The sequence below is a fragment of the Pseudochaenichthys georgianus genome, chromosome 12 (genome assembly GCF_902827115.2).
Source record: "Pseudochaenichthys georgianus chromosome 12, fPseGeo1.2, whole genome shotgun sequence".
In the NCBI taxonomy this organism is placed as follows: domain Eukaryota; kingdom Metazoa; phylum Chordata; class Actinopteri; order Perciformes; family Channichthyidae; genus Pseudochaenichthys; species Pseudochaenichthys georgianus.
This window is the reverse complement of record NC_047514.1, coordinates 7,648,522-7,673,087: the sequence shown is the minus strand read 5'-3', so window position 1 is coordinate 7,673,087 and position 24,566 is coordinate 7,648,522. Positions and strand designations below refer to the sequence as shown.

Here is a 24,566-nt window from a genome sequence, read left to right as displayed (position 1 = left end):
TTTGAGAGTCTTCGTCAGTTACTTCTCTTGGAAGATTTTAAGAATACTTTGCCTGAAAGGATGGTGATATTCTTAAATGAACAGAAGGTTACTTCACTGGCTAAGGCAGCTGTTTTAGCGGATGAATTTATGCTCACTCATAAGACTGTTTTCTTCACCCTTGCGCCCAGATAGTGCTTCAATATCACTAACCGGAAGACCTGATCTTGGCCTAACAACTTTTGAAAGGTCTAGAGGACCACCATCACCTCCACGGGGGCCCCGTGAGTGTAACTACTGCCATAAAACAGGACACCTTATTTCAGGGTGTCATTTCTTAAAGCGTAAACAACAATTTTTCGCAACGCTTTCAAACGCCAAAAGGCATGGGACTCATTAAAGGAGTTTCCCTATCAGACATAGAAATGTCCCAGGAAGATGATGTACCTGATCCCTGTTTCAAACCCTTTATTTCCAAGGGCTTTGTTTCTTTAACAGGGGATCCTAAAGACCAGCTGCCAGTACAGGTACTTAGGGACACAGGAGGTTCTCAGTCCATTATTAGGGAAGGCATATTACCTTTAACCTCCAGATCATCATGTGGATCAAGTGCTGTTGTTCAAGGGGTAGGCATGACACTAGTTGCGGCTCCTTTGCACAATGTTTATATTCACTCATCTCTTGTCAAAGGATTCTTTAAAGTAGCTGTCCTCCCTGCCTTGCCCATCAAAGGTGTTGATTTCATCCTCAGTAATGACTTGGCTGGGGGCAAAGTTAAGCCAGTACCTGAGGTCATTGATTCTCCTGATCTAAGTTTAGACGCAGAGAAATCAGCTGAAGTACCTCCCGAAATCTTTCCTGCTTGTGTTGTTACAAGGGCACAGTCAAAGAAATACGGAGAGGACTTGTCTGATTCTTTTCTTGCTACAGGGCAGTTTCTTGAAGACATGACAGTGTCGGACCGACTGCCAGAGGAGGCCCGGTCTGCTGGTGCTGGATCAGCCAGTAACAGCTCAGAGCTTGTACAACTGCCTGCCACTCGGGAAGAATTCATGGCAGCCCAGTTAAGTGATGAAACACTTTCTAAATGTCTCTCTTCTGTTATCAGTCAGGAAGAGGCCAAGTCAAAGAAGATGGCCTACATTATGGAAGATCACCTATTAATGCGTCGCTGGATTAGTGATGCTTGTGAGGAGTCAGACTCCTTAGCAATTTATCAAGTTGTCGTACCAACAACCTATCGTTCTCAGGTGATATGCTTGGCTCATGATCATCCATGGTCAGGTCACATGGGGGTAACAAAAACATATCAAAGAGTTTTAAAACACTTCTTTTGGCCAGGACTTAAGTCTGATGTAGTTCTTTATTGTCGAACATGTCATGTGTGCCAAGTTGTTGGTAAACCGAATCAGGTGATTCACCCTGCTCCTCTCATTCCTATTCCGGTAATGGGAGAGCCATTTGAAAGGGTGATTGTGGATTGTGTGGGACCCTTACCTAAAACTAAAACTGGAAACCAGTTTCTCTTAACTGTCATGTGTGCTTCCACTAGGTTCCCAGAAGCCATCCCACTACGGAAAATTACTGCCCCGGTCATCACCAAGGCACTTCTGAAGTTTTTCTCCTTGTTTGGTCTACCGAAGGTAGTTCAAACAGACCAAGGTACCAACTTCATGTCTAAAGTGTTTGCCCGGGTACTTGACACCTTAGGTATCAAGCATGTGACATCCAGCCCATATCATCCTGAAAGTCAGGGGGAATTAGAGAGGTTTCACCAGACTATGAAATGCATGTTAAGAAAACATTGCCATGAGTCTCATAAAGATTGGGATGACGGTGTTCCTTTAGTGTTATTTGCTGCCCGTGAAGCTGTTCAGGAGTCTCTAGGTTTTAGTCCTGCTGAGCTAGTGTTTGGACATGAGGTCAGAGGTCCTTTAAGGGTTCTTAAAGAGCATTTGATCATGCCCACGAAAACAGTTTGCAGTATCCCGGAGTATGTCGCCAAACTTAAGGATCGTCAAAATCGTGCTTGCTCCTTGGCTAGGGAAGCTTTGACCTCTACCCAGGGGAACATGAAGAAACGCTACGACCAGAAGGCGGTAGCACGCTTGTTTCAGCCAGGTGACAAGGTGTTGGTTCTATTGCCTGTACCTGGCTCTGCTCTGTCTACTAAATTTGCTGGTCCTTATGTTGTAGATAAGAAGCTCGGTGAAACAAACTACGTCATTCAAACACCTGACCGCAGACGTCCTACCAGAGTGTGTCATATCAACATGCTAAAGAAGTACTGCACCAGGGAAGACCAAAGTGAGTCTTCTAAAGCTCACCAGGTGGAGACAACCGTCTCTCCTATGGCTTCAGTTTCAAAGGTGAGCTCAAATGAGGATGAGGATGAGTTGGTGATGCGCAGTGCAACACCACAGGGGGCAAGACTAAGCAATACTGAGGTATTAGCTGATTTGCCCAATTACTTGTCTCATCTTCCTGATATCCAAGGAAGTGATATACAGAAACTGATATTTGACTTTGCATGTCTTTTTAATGACACTCCATCACAAACTTCTGTCCTAGCTCATGATGTGGTTTTGACCAACCCCTCGCCCATCAAACAGCGGGCGTACAGAGTTAACCCAGTTAAGAGAGAGGTTATGAAAAGGGAAGTTGAATATCTACTTAAAAACGGATTTGCAAGGCCTAGTTCCAGTCCCTGGAGTTCCCCTTGTGTGCTAGACACAAAGTCAGATGGCAGTCCCAGATTCTGCACTGACTTTCGCAAGGTTAATGCTGTCACTGTCCCCGATGCACACCCATTACCGCTCATTGATGACTGCATCGATGAAATTGGTCCTGCACAATTTGTCAGTAAACTGGACATGTTAAAGGGATACTGGCAAGTTCCTTTAACACAGCGTGCTTCTGACATCTCGGCCTTTGTGACACCTGACAGTTTCCTTCAGTATACTGTGATGCCTTTCGGTATGTGTAACGCACCTGCCACCTTTCAGAGGCTTGTAAATCTTGTATTAGGACATGTTCCAGACTGTAAGGCATATCTGGACGACATTGTTGTCTATTCTAAGGACTGGTCTAGCCACATGTCTACCTTAAGAGAAGTTTTTAAGTGCTTGTCGGCCGCATCCCTAACACTTAACCTTGCCAAATGTGAGTTTGGAAAAGGTACCGTTCTCTACCTTGGTCAGCAGGTTGGTCGGGGGTAGGTGTTCCCTGCTGATGCAAAGATCAGGGCAATTGCCTCCCTCCCAGTGCCATCCACCAGGAGGGAACTTCGCCGCTTCCTAGGAATGGCAGGGTACTATCGCCGTTTCTGCAGAAACTTCTCATCGGTGGCGGCCCCACACACTACGTTGACCAGTCCCTCAAAGTCTTTCGTTTGGTCCGGTGAGTGTCAGCAGTCATTTGAGAGCCTAAAAGGTATTCTGTGTTGTACTCCTGTTCTTTCTGCACCAGACTTTTCGAAGCCATTCAAGCTCGAGGTCGATGCCAGTGGAGTTGGGACAGGGGCTGTTCTTCTACAAGAAGATGCACAGGCTATCGATCACCCCGTGAGCTACTTCTCCCGAAAGTTCAACAAACATCAGTTGAAGTACTCTACTATTGAGAAAGAAGCTTTAGCTCTATTGTTTGCCTTGCAGCACTTTGAGGTGTATCTTGGCTCCAGTGTAAAACCTATTAAGGTATACACTGATCACAATCCGCTGGTTTTTCTTTCAAGGATGTACAACCACAATCAACGCCTTATGCGTTGGTCGTTGATTGTCCAGAACTACAACCTTGACATAAGCCATAAAAAGGGGTCCGATAATGTTCTTGCCGATGCACTATCTCGTGCTATGTAAATGGAATGTTCATTGTAAGGGCCAAACATACTGTTTGGATTTATATGTGTGGGGGTGTTACGTGCCAGGCAGGCTGTACATGTGTGGTTTTCCTTCCCTCCTGTGTTTCTCTCTTCTCCCTGTCTTCTGCACAGCTAATCAGCAGCTGATCGGTATCTGGCTGTGCACCTGAGTCTGATGGCTGATTGGATCCTCTCACCCTCAGCTGGCCTATCAGCAACCAGGGCCGACCATAAAGGAGGCACCCAGGAAGTCTTCTCTCTCTCACTCTGGGCCTGTTGCTGAGGAAGGAACACGGCTGTGTTTAGCAACTAAAGCTATTTGAATAATCTGAACTTTGTTAATGTGTGTGTGTTGAGAGGTGGAGGAGTTAGGTAAGTCTGGGGTACCCTGTACATTTCTCACCACCGAGCTAACTATTGTTTAGACACACTAGGTAAGCGGATTGTTGCCACCCCTGTATATTGTTTTGTCAAATTCTTTGTAGTTAGTTAGTGAGGGTTTTTGTTTGAGTTTGGTTTCAAAGGATAGTTGTAGAGATAGGCCTGGTTTTGTTATGCTTGTTTCTTTTGTTTGGCACAATCCTTTGACTCCTCCTCCTCACAAACAGAGTTTCTGTTTAATTGTATTATATGATGGGTTACAAGGAATAAACCTTTTGTCAACCTTTACTCTCTCATAATTATTGGTTGTACGTTATTGTCTCCAGGTCCCCTAGACCTTAGTGGGGACGTAACAAAGTTGTTTAGTACACTGAATAAAAATATAAACGCAACACTTTTGTTTTTGCTCCCATTTTTCATGAGATGTGAGGGTTAGGGATAGGGTAATGTTGTGAATCGAGTGGCCCATGGTGGTGGTGGGGTTATGGTAAGGGCAGGCGTATGTTATGGACGACGAACACAGGCCACTCGATTCACAACATTACCCTAACCCTACCCCTCACACCAGATACTGACTGGTTTTCGGACCCCCCCAGACCCCCCCAATAAAAAAAACTGCACGTTTCAGAGTGGCCTTTTATTGTGGCCATTCTAAGGCACGCCTGTGCAATAATCATGCTGTCTAATCAGCATCTTGATATGCCACACCTGTGAGGTGGGATGGATTATCTCGGCAAAGGAGAAGTGCTCACTATCACAGATTTTTTCAGATTTGTGAACAATATTTGAGAGAAATGGTTATTTTGTGTATATAGAAAATGTTTTAGATCTTTGAGTTCATCTCATGAAAAATGGGAGCAAAAACAAAAGTGTTGCGTTTATCTTTTTGTTTAGTGTAGAAGCACAACAACACACATAGTTTGTGCGTTGGAAATACCAGTTGCTGTTTTTTTCTCTCTTTAATATCAAACAAATGCATATCTTTGGTACTGGCTTTACAAATTAAATTCAAAACATAATAAGCGGATAGGGGAAATTATGAAAGCATTTTTTTTTAGCAAATTTAACTAACCTCTCACAACAAATTTGTTTTTATTTAATATATATGCTCTGAAAACGTTCCATTATATTGAATGGTTTACACTCATAAAAGTCAGAAATAATGGTGATGGTCCAATCAAATTTAATTCACAAGTTTATTGCATCCCATCTGCTGATGACTGCATGGATTGCCAAAAGCAACTTTGCTGATGTTTTAATCACATTATAGAAGGGTGATATTAAATAAACACTCTTGTGCTTATAAAATAAGATTGTTTAGAAATTGTGGTAAAAAAAAGGAAAGAAAACACTGCACCAATTATGTAAACGCAAATGTGTAATTTACCCCAAAATGTAAAAGAAAAAAAATCACAATTTAGCCTACATATTTTACTGCAGATTTGAATATGTTTCATGCACTCTCCCCACTTTATTTAATCTGTACTGCATGGCTGCAGCTTTGCATGCATACAATGCCTCCATGCTATGCTAAATTCTGACTCCAGGCGGTCTTTGCTTTGAAGCATACCCCAGCTGCCAAACAAAAAAACGTTTTGACTTGAATAGGATTCCAAAATTAAAGCAACATCCCATTCTCAAAATCATTACATTCATGTGTGACATGGTCTTTAATGGTTCCAACCAATCAACACACTGCAGGTGCACCTACAAGTTGTTAACCTACAATGACTATAACTCGCAGCAGGGCTCTCTGGAGGGGGAGGGGGCTGAAATACGATGCTTATAAATCCCCGAATTGAACTTCAGTGGCCGCCTTTGAGTCTCCTCCTGCCTACAACAGCCTGCACGCTGCGTGTCTCCTCAGATGCTGAGGGACTAGCTCAGGAAGGAGGAGGGTGGAGGAAGAGAGAGAGGAAGATTTCAGCACCGGAGCTGTCCGCGGAGAAGACTCAGTTCCTGCTCAAAGGAGACAAGCTGCTTCCGACTGTACATTTCCACAGTGGGATCTAGAAGAGGGGGAAGGAATAATAAACTGCTGTGCCATTCATCTCTCTCGGGAGGGGGGCTTCAGAATCACATTCAAGTTAAGTCTTGCCATGCTGGACGGCCGGGCTTGAGACGCAAAGGACAAAGTCTCCACATAAGCTGAACAGCAGCCTTTTCACTCTTTACGGTGAGTCCACACAATGCCACAAGGTTACATAGGAAACCAAGCGGGACACTACGCAAGGTCTATTTTTAGTTTTTATGAATGATGTTGTAAACTGTAGCGGGACCCGTATTTATTGGGAAGCCTCATTACGGATGGGATGCATATGTAGGTCAGCACGAAAAAGGGGGAAAGGAGAGTTGCTTTTGTTTCATACAAATCTGCAGAAATTGTGGCAAAAATGTGGGAGTTCTGGCATGTACGTCATTGGCTGCTTTTCTTTTTCTATGACCTTATAGGAAGTTGCATCCATTCTGCAACTAATGGCACTGGCTGCATAATTCTGAATTCTCTGTAGCAGATGTAATGTACTTTGCTCCGTCCCACAGGGGAGTGCTGCCGTCCATTAAGCTCTCCATCAGTCTTTGCTCACAACCCCTTGTTGTTGCTATCTCCCAGCCCACAGAGGGCTTCACAAACCAGCCAATACGAGTCCGTGTGTGTGTGTGTGTGTGTGTGTGTGTGTGTGTGTGTGTGTGTGTGTCCTGCTCCTCACTCTGTGACAGATCCCTGCAGCCTGAGCTCTGCTTATTGTCAGACTCTCTCTGAGCGTCAAGGTTGGCACAGAATCCCTTCGCCTGGCAGCGCCTGCATGCCAACGTGATGTCTCCAGTCTAACGATGCATTGAGATTTAAATTCCTCCTCCATTCAGGCACTTTTTTCCTGAATCTCACACCCCCCCGTGTACATTTGCTAAGCCTTGAGCATGCTTTATTTGTGTGCACAGGTACAAGTGTTGAAGAGGAGGCAAGACATACCCAAGGGAGAGTTGTTGTTTCATGCACATAGAAGTGTTTATCTCGGGGCAATGAGATATTTATTTGGTTTATTTAGCCCTGTGTGTCCAAGTGCACGTACATGTTGCATGTTTTTTAAATGGCTGTCAATAATTCCACTCAGTGGTTATCACAGCGATCAGGGTGAACTCGTTAGTGTAATTAGTTCCAGGTCTTTGCTTCCCTGGTCCGTGGGTGAGGTCTTCAGCTAAAGGGGGATTAATTCCCATGAAAAGGCGTGCTTTGTGGTGCTCCCATTCAAAATACCTCCCCCCCCCCCCCTCTACCGACCTCCTCTTCTGAAACAAGGAATGAAAAGGAGGGCTGGTTGGGATTCTGATCAGCACATAACAGTGACATCCAACAGCTTTGGGAAAGGGAATCATACAGTGAGAGAAACAACATAGCTAGAAACAGATTAGCCTCTTTTTCATGCTTTTATGAGGTAAAATGTGTGTTAACGTAACAGTTTGTCGGACAAATGTCGTTCGTTAACGGGGTCTGTTGTCTAGTTGGGTGAATAGAATGTAATATTTCAGATTTACATGATTGTACTTGACATGTTTGGTTCTTATCTTTACTCAATGGTTCCCAGGTTGGTTATTGGATCATCCAATTACATTTTCTCCAATTAAAGCACTGGATATTTACCTCGCCATTGATCTAAACCACTCTATAGTTGAACTGTTAGCAACACTTAGGCTTCAACCTGACGACTGACTGCAAAATGTCTTGGTTTGTTTTAAGCGGTCCTAAGTCATAACGCTGGAAACCACTGATGTCCCTTTGAAAATAATTATTGTCTCCCAAAAAAAAAGTTTTTAAAGCATTTTTCAAAAATCTTACGAGGAAAACTGCCAGTGGAATTTGTGATTCCTTTGAGGTCACCCTCAATTATGTTTTTCTTTGGAGAATTTAAGCAACTTGACTGGCACTTCGAAGAGCGCAGACCAATTTTTCCAATTATTTCGACACCACATGAATGCAGCCTTAAATGCTCCATCTTGCAGTGTTGACACAAGTGCCGAATAGTTTGTGCATCTGCTTCCCTAAATCGGATTCCCTTCAGAAATGAAATGGGTTCTTCCTTGGCTCATAATATACCCTTTCTCCAAGTTTCATTAAAATGGAGCGGGACGTTTTTTCCGTAATCATGCTGACAGCCATCAGACAAACCGAGTCGGAAACATAACCTTCTTGTTGGAGGTAATGATAATTATAAGGTTCACCATTAAAGGTTAAGTCATTCTAGCTAATGTGCTAAACGGGGCAGTCTTAATAACTTTGAGCAACATATTAAAGCATTACCCTTTTTGGCACCTGGACAGCACAATATATTACTGGGGAAAAAAAAGTAATGGTGGACTATTTTTCCGTAGACTGATAAATGGCTGTTGTATAAGCCCCTGCAGATCTCAATAACCTCCCCATGGTGACACTTGGGCAGCGAAGCACTGAATACTAATAAAGACCTTAAGGTATCCCTGTTGGCTTCTAATACACTGCTTGCGGATGAAAATGGATTCCAATTCAAACCAAATTCCTTGTTAAGCATGTTATATATATATATTATATATCAGCTTTTTCCACCGGCATGTGTGACAAAAATAGATCCACCAACATTTCTTGGGTGCATAACATTCACAAAATAACTATGGGTTGGAATTAGGAGATTCGCAAATGCGATAACTATGGACCAGCGATGCGTTTGATGCCTTTGTTGTTGTCCCGACGTGGTCTGATAGTGTTAAATTAATGAGTAAAGTGCAGACTGGCTTCAACAGGATAACTCAGAGTAGCAGAAACAAAATCACAAGGATTTGAGGAGCACTTTGGTGCTACCTCCCTTTGAAATAATCAATATTTAATTAAAACCAGGGTAATCCTGAGAGCTATATCATCTGAGAGCTCGTTACAGTGAATTGTTGACGTAAATCACATATACAGTTTATGGAAGAGTATATAGAGTGTCAGAGAAAATGGGGACATAAAATGAAAGATATACTTGGAATATGGATGAAAACAGGAGAATACCGGATCCGAGACACAAAGGCGATGCAATACCGGCAGCTTGAGAATATTCTATCACAGTGCTGCATGACAGAATAACATTTCCTCTGCTATATGTCAGGTTCAGCGCCAAGGAGTGGCCCTGATTCTCTTCCACTCGTCCGATCTTTTTTTATCCAGAGGCATTTAAATCATTCAGACGGGTCCAGAAGGGAAAACAAAGCAGCACATGTAGCTGCTTCTGCAGGAGTCTACTGAACGCCAAGCGTTCTATGGACTTTTTGTGCCATCCTTTCCCTCAAATGTAATATCAAAAGTGATTTTGGGTGACTGCTAAGCCTGAGTGACATCATTTTTTCAAATAATTTTTAGGGAATTAATAACAACTTCACTTCGATTATTTCTGTTGAAAAAGATTTAAAAACACAGAAGTAGCTCCGGGTATATTGCATATTCATGTCAATGAAGAAAAAACCTGAGAAAAGGAGAGAATTTGGATACATTATTGAAACATTTAATTTGTGGTTTAGAAAAGAAAATGAAATCTTTAATAATCCTTTGTTGCACAGGAAATGTGTGTGTGCAAACAGGCCAGGGTTGATTCAGGAAGTTGGCAGTGTTGGCCAACTTATTTAAAATATGTTAGCAATCTTTGCAATTGACTGTTTTAATAACTCCAGTAATGAGTTAAATTACCCTTCATTTTTATTATGGTTTACTTCATCACATATTCAGTATGCGTCTGAAAAAAAGGCAGAATAAATTGTCAAATGTAGTCCTAAAGTTAGCTTAGCAGCACTGTAAAGTCTCCTGCTAACAATACAGCATACTCATCCGTTTTTTCCTAACACAATGATGATGGTTTTCCGTACTTATTATTTGCCATCTGTTCAGTGGTTGCGTTAGACTTTTTCGTTGTCCGTCATTTTGACGGACAGGATCGTAACATTTCCGTCATAATCCATTATTACCCGTCATTTTATTTTTCATGTTTTAATAATGAGATGAGACATATTTCATATTTATGTTTGGGTACTGAGCAGCATTGCTCATTCATTTTTTTTTTTAATGATTCATACAGAACTTTTAACGGCATGGAGAAAAAAAAAGATGAACAGAGACACCGACCGTGTGGTCACTTTTCATGTCAACACGAACATGAATGATTTATTTTTTCCTGCACTGACAGACAGCACAGCAGAGGGGGGCAGAGGCCGCTAAAAACACCGCGACCATTGTGCCTAAACAGGCAAATATGAACAATGCCATCGTTTTAAATGAGACAATTACAATCAAAATATGAACAAAACATGTACAAGAACAACTCAATTGACCTGCTGTAGCCTGAACGCTGATTTCTGCATCGTCGTGCACCCTCGGACAAATCCGTTACTCATCTTAGCTTTTCTACAGGTGTCGCAGAACATTCTTGCCATCTTCCCTCCTCCGCCACTTAAATTCTTGCTCCCACTGAACCCGGTACTCCCGCTTGAACTCCTTGCCGCTGGCTGAACGTTGTCAGTTTTAGTCTTACTGGCTTGTCCTTCATCCCCCACCGCATAAATCCCTCTTTTTTCACCTCGTTTATCCACACCATCACAATTACTGGGCTTATTACAAAAGCTTCGGACGATCAGCTGCCGTGACATTTTGCGATTGCTAAAGCCGGTTAAACAACGAGGTCAAAAACAAGACTAGACAATAGAGCTACTTAATATGCACACACTCGCCACCAACTGGACAGGGGTGTGAATGACTAAATAATAGTTACAGACTATAGTACAGTAGATCGCCCTCAGTCTACCTGGCCACTAAGGATGTAATATAATGTGGGCCGCTGGTGGACATTTTGGCGCTGTTCCGAGTTGTGTTCTAAACTGTCAAAATGACGGACTGCTTTCAGATGTGTTAGAAAAAATCCGTCATTGACGGAAAATATTCGGTTAACGCGACCTCTGCATCTGTTATAAATTACTTTTCACAATGCATAATGGGATGCTTTGAGTCCGCTAAATTAGGATATGATTATTCAGGAATTTTGGACATAGCGTAAATAGTACATTAACAACTTTAACCATAGCGGGAGTTGTTCGCTCCCTGTGCTAAGTGTATGTCAGCTGACTGAAAAACACTCTGATACAACCCAATTGTCAAAAATATAGAGCTTAATTTACACCAGTAGCTGTAATGGACTTTCTTGAACTCTTTATCGTATTTTTAGCATTGTCAGATTTCAGCGATTAACAACAAAAATAGGATAGTAACAAACCATTGGATTCACATGGATATACATGCGTGTCTTTATTCTGTAGATACTCACTCAAGTGCTGTCATGCATGGAGAACAAACCATCACCTATCTCTCTAGTGAGTATAAAGAGCACGCAGGCGTTGAGCTACACAAATCTTGCTGTGGGTTTGGCAGGAAAGAGGTTGATGGGTTTGACAGCCCTGTGGTCAGAAGCTTTCCAATCTGAGACTTGTGATGCAACCAATTCACAGGTTGCTCACCACTGTCTAATAAACTGAGGTATCAAAGCCACTGACCCATTTGTGTCAGAATAGACCTGTACTCTTGAGAGGAAAAACAGCATGAGACCCTTATTTAACATTTATGAGTTAACCTGAAAATGACAAGGTCTTCTGCATGCTCAGCAGTTTCCTTATCCAGTATTGTTTGAAGAAAATATATTTGTGACAGGTACATTACCTAGCATCCCGTCTTCCGCTTTCCTTTGAACACACAAGAGTGAACATTTCCGTTATCGAAATTATTGTGAAAAAACAATAGTTATTAATAATGCAGGAAAATAGACACCATTGTCTACTCTTATCATTTTGTTATGTACGTCTGTACTGTTTGTTAGTTGAGGGAGAGGTTTTTACTTAGAGTTATGACTTCCTTTCAAAAGGATATATACAGTATCTGTGCCATTTACTACCACCATTTATTTGATGTAGCCTACTAAGGCCTTGGGGCTTAATAGCACTTAGTTTATTATTATTGTTTCGTTTTTTCTCGCTTGTGTTTATGATTATGAAGCCTGTTCACTTTGATAGCCATTAAAGAGCAATTTCTTTATCATCCCTTTTAAAATAACACGGCCCATTATCTGCACTGCTCAGCGTTTGAGCATCCAACTGTGGTGGCAGCATCTGAGCATTATATCAACCATACAGTATAAGTTATGTCATTCTGCCCTCAAGCATGCAAAAGCCTTAAAACGTGCTTATTTGCTTGGGTTCTTGTGAAAGAGGCTGCAGTTTACAAGTTGGCATTTCTGGCATCCAAAGGCTGCTGCTGTCTCATTTCTGTGCCAGCGATGCCCTGAGCCAGAGTGGGAAGGTCACTTCAGTGGATAATTATGTCCCGATAACAGCAAGTCTGACAGCAGCCAGCTCTGTCCCCCTTATTTTCACAAACACCCCTGCCTCTGTTAGTACACATGTACTGACATAAACATCTGTATCATCTGTTGTAGACCCAAATAAATAAAATAAAATAAGAACTCATTCTCAAAAAAGATAAACACCATTCTTAAAATTGATAAACGAACATTTGATTAATATTGATTTGAGTGCACAAAAGAAATAAAATAATTGTGAGAAGAAAAAGAGATATGTTATCTATCAAAACCCAGTTGTTAAACCCCAAGGTCCCCGTCGGCGGGGACCCTGTTTTTTCTTTTCACAACACTGTGTCTCAGGGGATCTTATTATTTAAGAACCTATAAATGTGTTATACCAGATTAACGGAAATAATCTCAGCTAACTGACGATACAAACCATTTTCACCAAAACAAAACACAAGTCTCATAAGAAGCATCTAAATGACCCCTTAGCAAAAGATATTTTACAAATCACTCCCCTTTTAAAACAAACCGTTTGAGACCCACTGAGATAACTAGACTAAAGTTAACTATCTAAACACTGAGAGTCCTTTACTTCACCTGAGCTGAGGTTATCTGAGACTCTCCGTCTGACAGGAGAGAGTTCTCCCTCCACCTTGTTGTTGTTGACGACCACTTAATTTAAAAGGTCAGTCACTAGGTACAAAGCCCTCCTGCTGTCTAATAAATGACAGCAACATGCTGAGAATAATACAGGATTAAAATACACAGGGGCCTATGAAATAGTGGATAGGTTGTTACCATCACGGCAGGAATGACAATCAGCTCAGTGAGTTCAGCATAGATGAGCTTATGGCTGAAAGGTTCTGTTCCATTATATTAATGCAGGAGTAGTCTGGATTGGTTTTGGTATAACAGGGAAAAGAGCTAAGGAAAATATGTTTCATCATGTCATCTGTCACTTTAAAAAAAAAAAGTACAGAATCCGAACGTACTGTATTTATCTCCTCCTGTGTTTTGAAAAAGATTGAACATAGTGCGCTTATAAAAAGAAAACTATTTCTGTCTTTCAGTCTTTTTTGTTTTGTTTGATGGCTTGTAACTAAAGGTTTTGCATCATCATCTGTCAACTTTTTACTTTTTATCCAACTCTGAGGACCTTTTCGATTTCAATTGTGCACAATACAGTACATAAACAACACACTTGAGTGATTTTAATAGGCACGTTGGCAGTTTAAAGTATACTTGATGCAGTCAATTATCGAGTGTGACACACAAATACATTGTTAAAACAAGTCTGGGACACAGTTAAGGAGGGCCCATTATGCTTTTGGGGGTTTTCCCTTTCTTGTAGTGTGTTAAATATTTGTGTGCATGTTAATGGTCTGCAACGGCTAAAATCTCAAAGAATATATGAGGGAGTTTCTCTTCTGCAGGAGTGCTATGCTTTAACTGACTTGACCTTTGATCTCCCTTCAGAGAGATGCCAGCCTCAACAGATTTCTGATGCAGGAATCAATAAAGTAGATAACTTTGTCTAGTTTTTGACTGCATGAAAGCAAACCAAATTAGAACAAAGACACGAAGAAGCGTTTGATAGTGGCTATTTTTATACATTGATGACATGTCATCTTACTGTTTGTAACCCTGGATGTTCTTTTTTTATTGTCTAAATGCATGAAACCGGAGACAGTGCGGCTGGTGTTGAGGTCTGTGCGATTGCAAATGATTGTTGTAGCTTCTACAGTTTATAAAGCACCTGGAGTCCACCAGCAGCCTGATAACATATTAGAGCAATAGAGAGGGTATGGACTCCCATTTCACTGCAAATAAATGCGATTGAATTTCACACAAGCACTTACGTGGAGTGCGGATGGATAGAATTGCGTTTGAGAGCAAAGACACATGTCTCATGAGTACTGTGTAATCTACTTGAATCCACGAGGCGCCTTTTTGCAATAATGGAATTTACGTGTGGGTCTCACTTTAGTGAAAAATAGTCAGTTTCAGCATTCTTCCATTCAAAATATACAGCGTATGACTCACCTAGGAGTTATGCAATCAATTTCTGCAAATCCAGGAGTTTTGCAGATTCAAGGTCAATGACCAAAGAAAATAGTCTTGCCACAAACAAGATCAATAACACTGGGAAAATCGGATTATTTGCGATAAAGACGAATGCCCAGCAGTCTAAAGATAACCAGCAAAAACTCATTGAAAACCTGAATAGATAGTGAAGTTCATGTTCTCCTCTGAGATCGATAAAGTTGATCTTATCTTCTATCTTATCCAGACTAAATTGCTTTCAGTCAACAGTTAGCATTGACGAAAAGGTGATATTAATCAAAACACAGATTTTTGACTATTTAAAAAGGACCACATATACATGCACACACAACCACGGTTAATCCTCTATTATTTGAACTCAAAAGCAAAATATGGACTCCAACCAATGTAGGAACATTGGGTTTTGGAAAGTGGATGGTAAACAGAGGAATAGAAATTGCCTGAAAAAAGCACATGTGTGGATGAAATACTGGGGCTTATAGAAATGTTGGAAATTTCCATTTACAGTGCTCTAAACATCGGTTTTGAAAACTCTTTAGAGTAAGGTATACCAACAAAATAACTAGGACAACAGTTGAAGAAATACACAACTGAACAACTGTGTAGAATATATATTTCTTGTTACATTGCTCTCAGACCTTCAAAAGTGTTTTTATGGCGGTCTTTTTGATTCCTTCGAGTTGTTAATACCTCTTATCGACTGCTCCTCAGATTCAAGACATCCTTCAAGTGATGCGTTGATGACGGCCACAAGCACATTAAACCAAAGTATAGATTTCCACATCGATGTGTACGCTATCCCTTACTCGCAAGTAAGAAAAGGAGCCTTTGAACGTGAAGGCAACATAGACACATTTGCTGTTTTCTCAAACATCTGCTACCACTGCAAGGGCCCCATCTGGGATTGAAAATCTTGTATGTGTGGTTTAGATACAAATCTGCAATCTAGGGCGTTTTGCTGTAAGCGGAACGACCTATTCCGTTTTTAGTTTTCACATTTTTACATTTGTTACTAGAATCATTCAAGCAAAAACCATAATCTCAGTCAATATCTACATCTTCATGGATATTGAACTGTGAAATACTGGCACAGAAATGTGGGAACAGGAGCAGATGGGGAAGGTTTATTGGTAATCAGGAGAGGACTTTAGGGGCAGTGTTGCTGAAAGGAAGAGATTTGAAAGAAGCCTTGCTGTTCAGCGAGTACGGAAAAGAGAAAAGACAGTTAATATATTCATAGGTTCAAAACATCATCTCTGTTTGAGTGCAGCACATTTCCCATATTGTCTTCCCTTTACAAAGAAAAACAGGATTCCACAAGAGAGTTCTTTGTTTTTTTTACCATACGTCCAATGTGCCTCTAGCAGCTCTTTGTAAAGTAGGGACTAATAAAGGACATCCATGTTTGTATGCACTTTTCATGACCGTGTATACATTGAGCTATGTGGTAGCGTATATGTAATGGAACACAAGGTTATATTGAATCCCTGAACCTATATCAGCACTCAATTACGATGATGGAAAGGATCTCGATTCGTTTTTTCACTGTGATTTTTGTACTGGTATTAAAGTGGGTGTACATCAATTGGCAAAATGTGATCTAACGTACTTCCATGTACCAATCACAATGTAGCAATACTTTAATCGCCATGACAGCTGTGGGCTTGTGTTCTCATGTTGCCAGGACTGTCAACTGAATCTGATCAAACCACACCTGCACAATCGTGATGAAGCAGAAGTTATCCAAGGCTTTAAACTTGGATATCAACTGTACAATTGTGAGTCACTCTTGCAGTGAATTATAAATGCAGCGCACTTGTGTAACGGTTCTCTGTCTCTTTCTCTCTCCATCTGTTTGTAGCCATGGGAGTGCTCATGTCAAAGAAGCAGCAGGTGGAGAAGGTGCAGAAATGCAACGCTGTGGTCTTTGCCTTCCAGTCGGGCATTAAGGACCGCCCTGCCCCCGCCAAAAATTCGGACGACGAAGAAGAGGAAGCCAAAGCAAAACCTTCGGCCAATGCTGATGACAAGACCACAGAGGAGGCGGAGCCAGAGGAGACGGACAATAACCCAGGTCCGTCCACCTCGCAGCCGGCCAAGGACGACTGTAAGGTCAACCAGGAGTCTTGGTCCAGGTTACGGGACGGGAAAGGAGTGGAACCGGAAGATCTCGACAAGACCCATCAGCTCACGCCACCTGCTTTCGTTCGGCCCAAAAGGGAAGCTGATGACGACCAGCCCGTAGAGGTGGAGCTGAAAAAGAAAGAGCAGGTAATATCTGAGCTTAAAGGTCCCCTATTATCCTGTTTTTTATCAATATATTAAAGGTCTCGCAGATCATGCATTATAGCATCCCATAAACCCCTCTGTTTCAGCCCTGTTTCAAAAGTGCTGATTCTCTGTCTGTTACTTTAGATGAAAATAAGGAGCCCCTCCCCACGCCCCTCTGAGATATTTGGTTAAAAAACCCACAATGGTGCTCTAGGAGGAGATTCAGGTGATAAGGTGGGGGGGGGGGGGGGGGGCGTTACCTTGGTTGGTGATTGGCTAATGGTTACACAAACCAAAACATCGTTATGACATCATAAAGTGGGCAAAATCTGATCAGCTCATTTTCAGACCGATTTTTTTTTTTTTTTCTGATACTTTCAGAATCTTTTATAGGGGAAACATAATAGGTGACCTTTAAATATGGATGTGGGTAATCATAGCCAGGATGTTATTTAAGTTATATATCACATCATACCTTTTACCTTACCAAAACAGACACTATAAATCCCCAAATCCTGGGATTAAAGAGATAGAATCTCCATGGCAACAGCAGAGCGTTTTCTCTTCCTTCTTTCAGGTTAGGCATTATGATAAAGCTGGCTGTAAAGGGACTCTTTATCTAAACACCCTTGTTGAAGGTGAGAAAGCATTAGTATAATGTTTTTATTTTCTGTTAAGCCTTTCATTTGTTATTTACGGGTTGTGCATGAGGGCTCTTCACAGCGAGCTTCCTGTGGGAGGGGTGCTCCGGCTGCCTCAGAGAGGTGACCTTATCCTGTGCGGCGCTTACTAACAGGATATGGAGTTCATAGGAGGAACGACTCCATTAGGTTTCTGTATTTTGCAAAGAGTGAACACTGCCTGCTGAATACTCGCTGTACTGCCGATGCTGCACTTTTACAAGAGGTACAGACATAGAAAGGTCCACAGAACCCGCCAAAATAATAATAGATATGTACTTGGGAGTTTCGAACGAGCTGAAATGTAATGTAAAATGATGTGTAGACCACAGTAAGTAAATGAATATGGATGGTTATGTTATTCTCTTCCTCTTGGTGGGTGGATCTTTCTGTTATAGCAAAACTAAAACCTTAAAAAGCTAAATAAATTGGTTTGAAATAGTATTCTTTCTGTTAAATTGCAAGTTATCTCCATTGGCAACTCTCTTTATTTTCTGATTTCAAATACGGTATACCTACTAATATATGATTCTTTCTCCACCCCATCTTAAGACCTTGTTTCACTTACAGTACTATGCTGATGACACTCAATTGTATGTTATTGGGATGATTCCTCACCTTAAAATGAATCAAACCAGCCAGAATCCTTACATTAGCCTGTCATGGGTTGAGTTTTCAACTTATTTATAATAGTGGATTTGATAGTAACTATCTTTCTGGAGCCTAAATCAACATCCTATTTCCTTTACCAGTGGTTGTACCCTGAATGTTATTGCACCACTCCATTCAATGCAAGAAATATCAAAATCTATGCAAACTAGTGAATTGATGCTTCCAAGAGGCTGAATCTTTTCCTCTTTTCATGCTTTTTTTTATCACAACTCTAAGGCAAAAATATCCACTATGCACACCTTATACTTCAACACTCAGACTGCCAGAAGTTGCCAAGCACAATCATTACCCCAAGTGGAGAAACACTAGGGATTGCATTGACCCTTTCCTTTTGTGCAAGCTTTAGGAGAACAATTCATTGTGTCTTTTCCCTCTAAGAGCAGCAGTACGTTGTAACATCGAATACACAGGGTTAACTGTGAGCCATGGAAATGCATGCCTGTAGGGCATTTCAAATGGTTACTTTAGATTTAGAGGTAAAGCACTGCATCTTAGAATCTGCCGAATGACCTAATTTAAAGGTCAAAGTCCCCGTAGGCAACATGCATCTCTTTCTGATATGTCTTCATGATGTAGGGAGCTTGTCGATGTAAATGGAGTCATCAGGTTAAAAGACTTGAGCCATAACTGTGAGATAAGATGTGACTAAGGACAAAGGACATGCTCTCATCTGTGAGACATCTACAGCCCTGAAGAAATAGAAATAGAAAGAACATTAGTCATTTGCTCTTGCTTGACAGCAGAATGTATCCTAACTGTAATTAGAGTCTGCAAAGAAGTTGGAAAAAACTGACAACGAACACGTCTTGGACAATCACATCAAATATTATTTTCAAAAGAAGCGCTGTGTTTATCATTTGTGAGCAAGACAACAACATGAACTACCACTACAATATATATAATATAATACCCATCACACCAACAAACCCTAACGCAAAACAAGAATTGGTTTTTTCATCCATCCATCTGTTATCGAAATGATTGCAAGATTGTGACGAAAATCTTTATGTAAGTGACGCTGACCCTCTTTTCACCTCAGCCATCGAGCGATGAGATGTGTGACGTGTGTGAGGTGTGGACAGCGGACGACTTGTACCCCTGCAGGATCTGCACTCGGATGTTTCATGACGGCTGCCTGAGGGAGCTGGGCTACCTGCGGGCCGAGGCTCTGCAGGAGATGAGAGACACGGCCCACACTGTCACCGGCTGGAGCTGCTACTATTGTGTAAGTCTGCACCGCTCACTTGCTAAACTTGCTGGATGACAAATGCCCACAGGTCTTTATAAATGCAGATGCAAGGATGTAAAAACAAAAACAATGGTGGTTTTCACGTTTAATTCGGGTGAACGTCACCTTGAGTTTTTCTCTCTTTTTGGTTTTATAGTTTTTTTGGTCACTCTTTCTTTTGTCTAGGCAGCAAACCTTATTCTTGTTTTCTGTTATTTTGTATACATACAGAATATGTTCCCTTGTCCAAATGTAGCATCTTTAATGATTTCATGAAATATAATTGGTGTCACTAACAAGATGAGGGCGACCAGTATTATCCTGATACTATAGAAAATGTACCAATGATAAGCTGGGCCTCAAGCCATACAATCAAAACATAAACCTGCATTCCAAAAAAAGAGAGTTTGATGGAAAGAAATATAGGTACCACTTTACAATAAGACTACCCTTATAAAGGGTTTACGAATGAGACAAAGATAAACAGGGCAACTGTGATCGGTTGCTTACCAAATAATAGTGAGCCCACATTTATCTGTATTGCTAAGTCTTATATTGGCTACTGTACCTAGCTTACTTCGTCTTCTTCATCAGCCAGCATCCTTGGTATCTGTTGTTCACTGAGTTGATTCTCGCTAAGTAGCCACTATAAGGCTTAGTCATCTTGACAAATAGTGAGCATGTGTTGATGTATGAAAACTACGTTAGAACTGGTGTATACATGGTTCTTAATGATTAATAGTGTTTACAGCCTAATTCATAACCTAATTATAAACCCTTTATGAATCCTTTATAAGGGTAGTCTTATTGTAAAGTGGTACCGAAATATATAATTGCTCTAAAATGACTCATACATGAAATACCTTGTTTTTATTATGTTATATAAATGACAAGAAAGGTGTATTTGTGTGATTTACATCGTTTTGAACACGGTCTAAAGTAGGGTCATATTCTCGTAGACTTCTATAAAATTAGAGTTATTTTGCAACCAGTGGCCCTGCTGGCCATTAGAAACAATGCAGGTTTGAGGAACTTACTCATGTCTTCACTGATCAGACCCGGAGGCTACCTTCACTTTATACAATCTATGTGTGAATGTAAATGAACAGACTCACGGAAAATGAGACAGACATTCATAGCAGGGAACACACAGGTGGAATTGAACGATGGTTCATATTCCTCAGTAGGATGCGGCCGCTGAATTGGGACACAGCCCCTGGTTGAGTTAGCAAAATTAATTAGCTACAGCTGAGTACATTTACCGGCAAGAGTTGCCATAGCAGCAGTTCAACCCGGAGAGACGTGATGTATGGAATACATATTTATTGTTACACGTCATATGAATGAAATGATTGCCATGATAATACAACAGGAGAATGGAATGGTGTTTGGCGATTATGCCCCGGTTTGCAGGATAATCATTCAGGAGGGAAAGAACCGCTCCGATGAAATCCCCGGGGTCAAGACACTGGTGGTGGTGATAAGTAGGTGGGACCAGTCTGAAAGAGGAAGGTTTAAGCTTTGTCCTGGAGGAGACGGGAGGCGAGAGGGGTGGAGGAGGGTTGCGTGTGGTCACCTGAAATGACAACTGACGGGAAGGAAGAGCAGGCATTTAAGGAATTTAACGTGTGCAGCAATTGGCTGCTGAGGGGTGACGCCCACGCATTTAATAAGGGGGGAGAGAGCAATAGAGTGACGTGTAAGTGACTCATTGTTAGGTCTTCCTTATTGAACTTGTGCTAAAGCTTTCATGTGTAATCAATAGTTTCTGCTATTATTTTTCACATGAGATAGCTTGTTAATGCACTTGTAATTAATAGTTTATAATTAGGACTTCAGTCGTCACAATGTTAATTGTAGTTAAAATAATGTTGGAATATGTACCATCCTCGTTGTGACATGGATACAGTATACAGTATGTGCAAGATTGTTAAAAGTCAACTTAGAAGCATCAACTTCATTTATGGCCCATAATGACTTTCAGCAAGGGTGAGATAAGGACAGAGACGTCTTTGTATTAAGCTTTTAACTGTAATATTTGTATATGGAAATGTATTCAACTAGAGGTCAAGTAAAGTCGAGCAACTGGGAGAGTTTTATCGTTTAAAAAAATCATTTGCATTGAAGGCAGATGCCAAAACGGTTGACTCTCTGGTGATCACAGAGGCATAATGCAATCACTTTTAATTCAGACATAAACAACTGGAGAGTGCTTTCGCCTGAGTGCCCTTCAGAATGGAGTGGGAGCTTCGCGGTTCTTTAGGCAGCCCTGAGAAGTGAAACCACTTCCCAAAAGTTGCGGATGTTTTCACACAATCAGAGAGAAGACAGCCAAAGGTCCTCTGTATTTGGCGAGCTCCTCCGGTTTGTGATGATGGGGGCGGAATGAGCGAGGGAGAGACCGTGATGTTTTATTCAAATTGTAAATTGTACACAAACACACAAAAATAACTCCCCATATCCCCACTGTGCAATAATCATGATATGTCTCTATGTTGTAACAGGACTGGGCATAAAGAGAAAAGTGGTAGTGAAGCAGTCACGACAGAGGCAGTGTTCAAATCCAAAAAAATAGGCTTTTTTGCTGTTAAACTAAAAAATACCTTTAACGATAGAAAGGCTAACGTAGCCGGGCCGCTAACTGACTTACCAGCTTACAAATTGTTTCCTCACGCTGGGAGTCTCCTGCTCCCTCCATGTGCCACACACAACTGAGCAACTCTAGGTGCTTTTGTCTCCCTTGAGGGAGTGATGAGCACCAGGTGTGAGGTCTCCACACCTTCTCCCAATACTGTTAATTGGCAGCGGGTGGAGCCACCTATTGGGAATGTAGGTGTCTCCCACTACTCTGCCTCTCAGTCCCTTACACACCCCCCCCTTAAGTTCTGGCCGAGGAGAGGTGACCATGGTCCACAGGGCATCTCTACGGGACAGAGCATCTGCATTCCCATGCTTGGCTCCGGCTCTGTGGATGATAGAGAAGTGAAACTCTTGTAGTGAGACAAACCACCTTCCTACTTTAGCGTTTGTGTCTTTTTTATTTGCCATCCAGATCAGTGGGCATGATCAGTTACCAGAGTGAAGTGTCGTCCCAAGAGGTAATACCGGAGGCGCTCAAGCACCCATTTTATTGCTAGGCCTTCTTTCTCCACAGTAGCATACCCTTGTTCCCTTGTGTTCAGCTTCCGGCTGATGTACATGACGGTGTGTTCCTCACCGTGAACCTCCTGGGATAGTACTGCTCCTATGCCCTCTTCTGACGCATCCGTCTGCACAATCATCCCCCGGCTGAAGTCTGGGGTCATCAACACCGGCCGTGCGCAGAGAGCCCTCTTAAGTCCCTCAAAGGCGTGTTCAGCCTCTCCTGTCCACTTGACCATTAGACCATGTGAGTCTCTGGTCAGGTCTGTAAGGGGAGAGGCTACTGTGGAGAAGTTTGGGATGAAACGGCAATAGTAGGACGTCAGACCCAAGAAGGTTTTCACCTGTTTCTTTGTTGACGGCCGTGGCCAGTCCTGGATCGCCTGAACCTTCCTTTCTTGTGGTCTAACGTTGCCCCGCCCAATGGTGAAGCCCAGATATTCGGCTTCCTCGAGTCCAAGCTTGCATTTTCTTGGATTGGCTGTCAAGCCCGCCATTCGGAGAGATTCCAGCACTGCTGCAAGCCTTATGAGATGGCTATCCCATGAGTCACTGTGGATAACAACGTCATCCAAATAGGCAGTTGCATACTCACGATGTGGCCTCAGAACCTTGTCCATCAGTCTCTGGAACGTGGCTGGTGCTCCATGAAGCCCGAAGGGAAGCACAGTATATTGGTACAGCCCTGTGGGGGTGGCGAAGGCCGTCTTCTCTCTTGAGGCTGCTTCAAGTGGGACCTGCCAATACCCTTTCGTCAAGTCCAGAGTGCTGATATATCTGGCTTCCCCAAGCCCATCAATTAGCTCATCTATCCTGGGCATAGGATACGCATCAAACTTGGAGATTTCATTCAATTTTCTGAAATCATTACAGAACCTGTTGGTTTTGTCGGGCTTAGGAACCAGAATGACAGGGCTGGTCCACTTACTGTGAGATTCTTCAATCACCCCCATAGCCAGCATTTTCTGCACTTCTTGCTCAATGGCCGCCCGTCTTGCCTCCGGCACCCGGTAGGGCCGCATATTTACCTTTTGGCCAGGCTCTGTGTGGATTTGATGTTCCACCATCGTTGTGCGTCCAGGTCGTAGTGAGAACACATCCAAAGTCTGCTGAACCAGTTCCTTGGTTTGCTGTAACTGAGCTTTGGACAGCCCTGGTCCGTATTCAACTTCGGCCACCTCCTTGTCGGGAGAAGAGGGGGACACAACCGGGGAACCACAACACAGCAGTGCCTCTCGGGCATACCATTTCTTTAACAGGTTAACATGATATATTTGGGATGGTTTGCGACGGCCAGGTTGGCGTACCTTGTAGTTGACTGGTCCCACCTTCTCTACCACTTCATAGGGACCTTGCCACGATGCCAGGAATCTGTGTTCTGTGGTGGGGACCAGGAGAAGCACTTTATCCAAGACGCAGGAACTCACGCGGTTGGGCACCTCTGTTATATACTTTCCTCTGGGCTTCTTGGGCTTGAGCCATGTGCTCTCTGACCATGGGCCAAACATCTTTCATATGAGTCTGCATCGTCTCTACATGCTCAATCAGGCTCCGATGGGGGCTTGGTTGCTCCTCCCAGGCTTCCTTCGCGATGTCGAGAAGTCCTCTGGGCTGTCGGCCGTACAGCAGCTCGAAGGGGGAGAAACCGGTTGAAGCCTGTGGAACTTCCCTGATTGAAAACAGGACATAGGGCAGAAGCTGGTCCCAGTTACGACCATCCTTGTCAACAACCTTCTTTAACATGGATTTCAATGTCTTGTTAAAGCGTTTTACCAATCCGCCGGTGTGAGGATGGTAGACAGATGTACGAAGCTGCTTTACCTTGAAGAGCCTGCAGAGATCATTCATTATCTTGTACATGAAGGGAGTGCCTTGATCTGTTAGCATCTCTTTAGGAATCCCAACTCGGCTGAATAGGTGAAGCAGCTCACGTGCAATCA

The 24,566-nt window shown here is 42.3% G+C and overlaps 2 protein-coding genes across 2 annotated transcripts in view; both read left to right on the top strand.

The window, feature by feature from the left end:
- The first annotated feature begins 926 nt into the window (after positions 1 to 926).
- Positions 927 to 6,232, top strand: LOC117456540 (uncharacterized). Its single transcript, XM_034096456.2, has 5 exons — positions 927 to 1,042; positions 1,532 to 2,100; positions 2,176 to 3,156; positions 3,448 to 3,674; positions 6,029 to 6,232. The coding sequence occupies exons 1-5, from the start codon at positions 927 to 929 to the stop codon at positions 6,230 to 6,232; spliced, it is 2,097 nt and encodes a 698-aa protein (XP_033952347.2).
- phf24 (PHD finger protein 24) overlaps positions 6,039 to 24,566 on the top strand; it is a 39,049-nt gene continuing 20,521 nt past the window's right edge. The window contains exons 1-3 of the mRNA XM_034095364.1: positions 6,039 to 6,395; positions 16,496 to 16,905; positions 19,297 to 19,482. Coding sequence (XP_033951255.1) covers positions 16,498 to 16,905; positions 19,297 to 19,482 — 594 coding nt within the window. The 5' untranslated portion in view covers positions 6,039 to 6,395; positions 16,496 to 16,497. The remainder of the gene's footprint in view (positions 6,396 to 16,495; positions 16,906 to 19,296; positions 19,483 to 24,566) is intronic.

What these genes read in the sequence shown, in the direction of transcription:
- LOC117456540 (XM_034096456.2), top strand. Translation starts at nt 927, where the DNA reads ATGACAGTGTCGGACCGACTGCCAGAGGAGGCCCGGTCTGCTGGTGCT. An exon ending in AGCACGCTTGTTTCAGCCAG is followed by an intron (nt 2,101 to 2,175) that starts GTGACAAGGTGT and finishes CTTATGTTGTAG; the next exon opens with ATAAGAAGCTCGGTGAAACA. An exon ending in CAAATGTGAGTTTGGAAAAG is followed by an intron (nt 3,157 to 3,447) that starts GTACCGTTCTCT and finishes TTTCTGCACCAG; the next exon opens with ACTTTTCGAAGCCATTCAAG.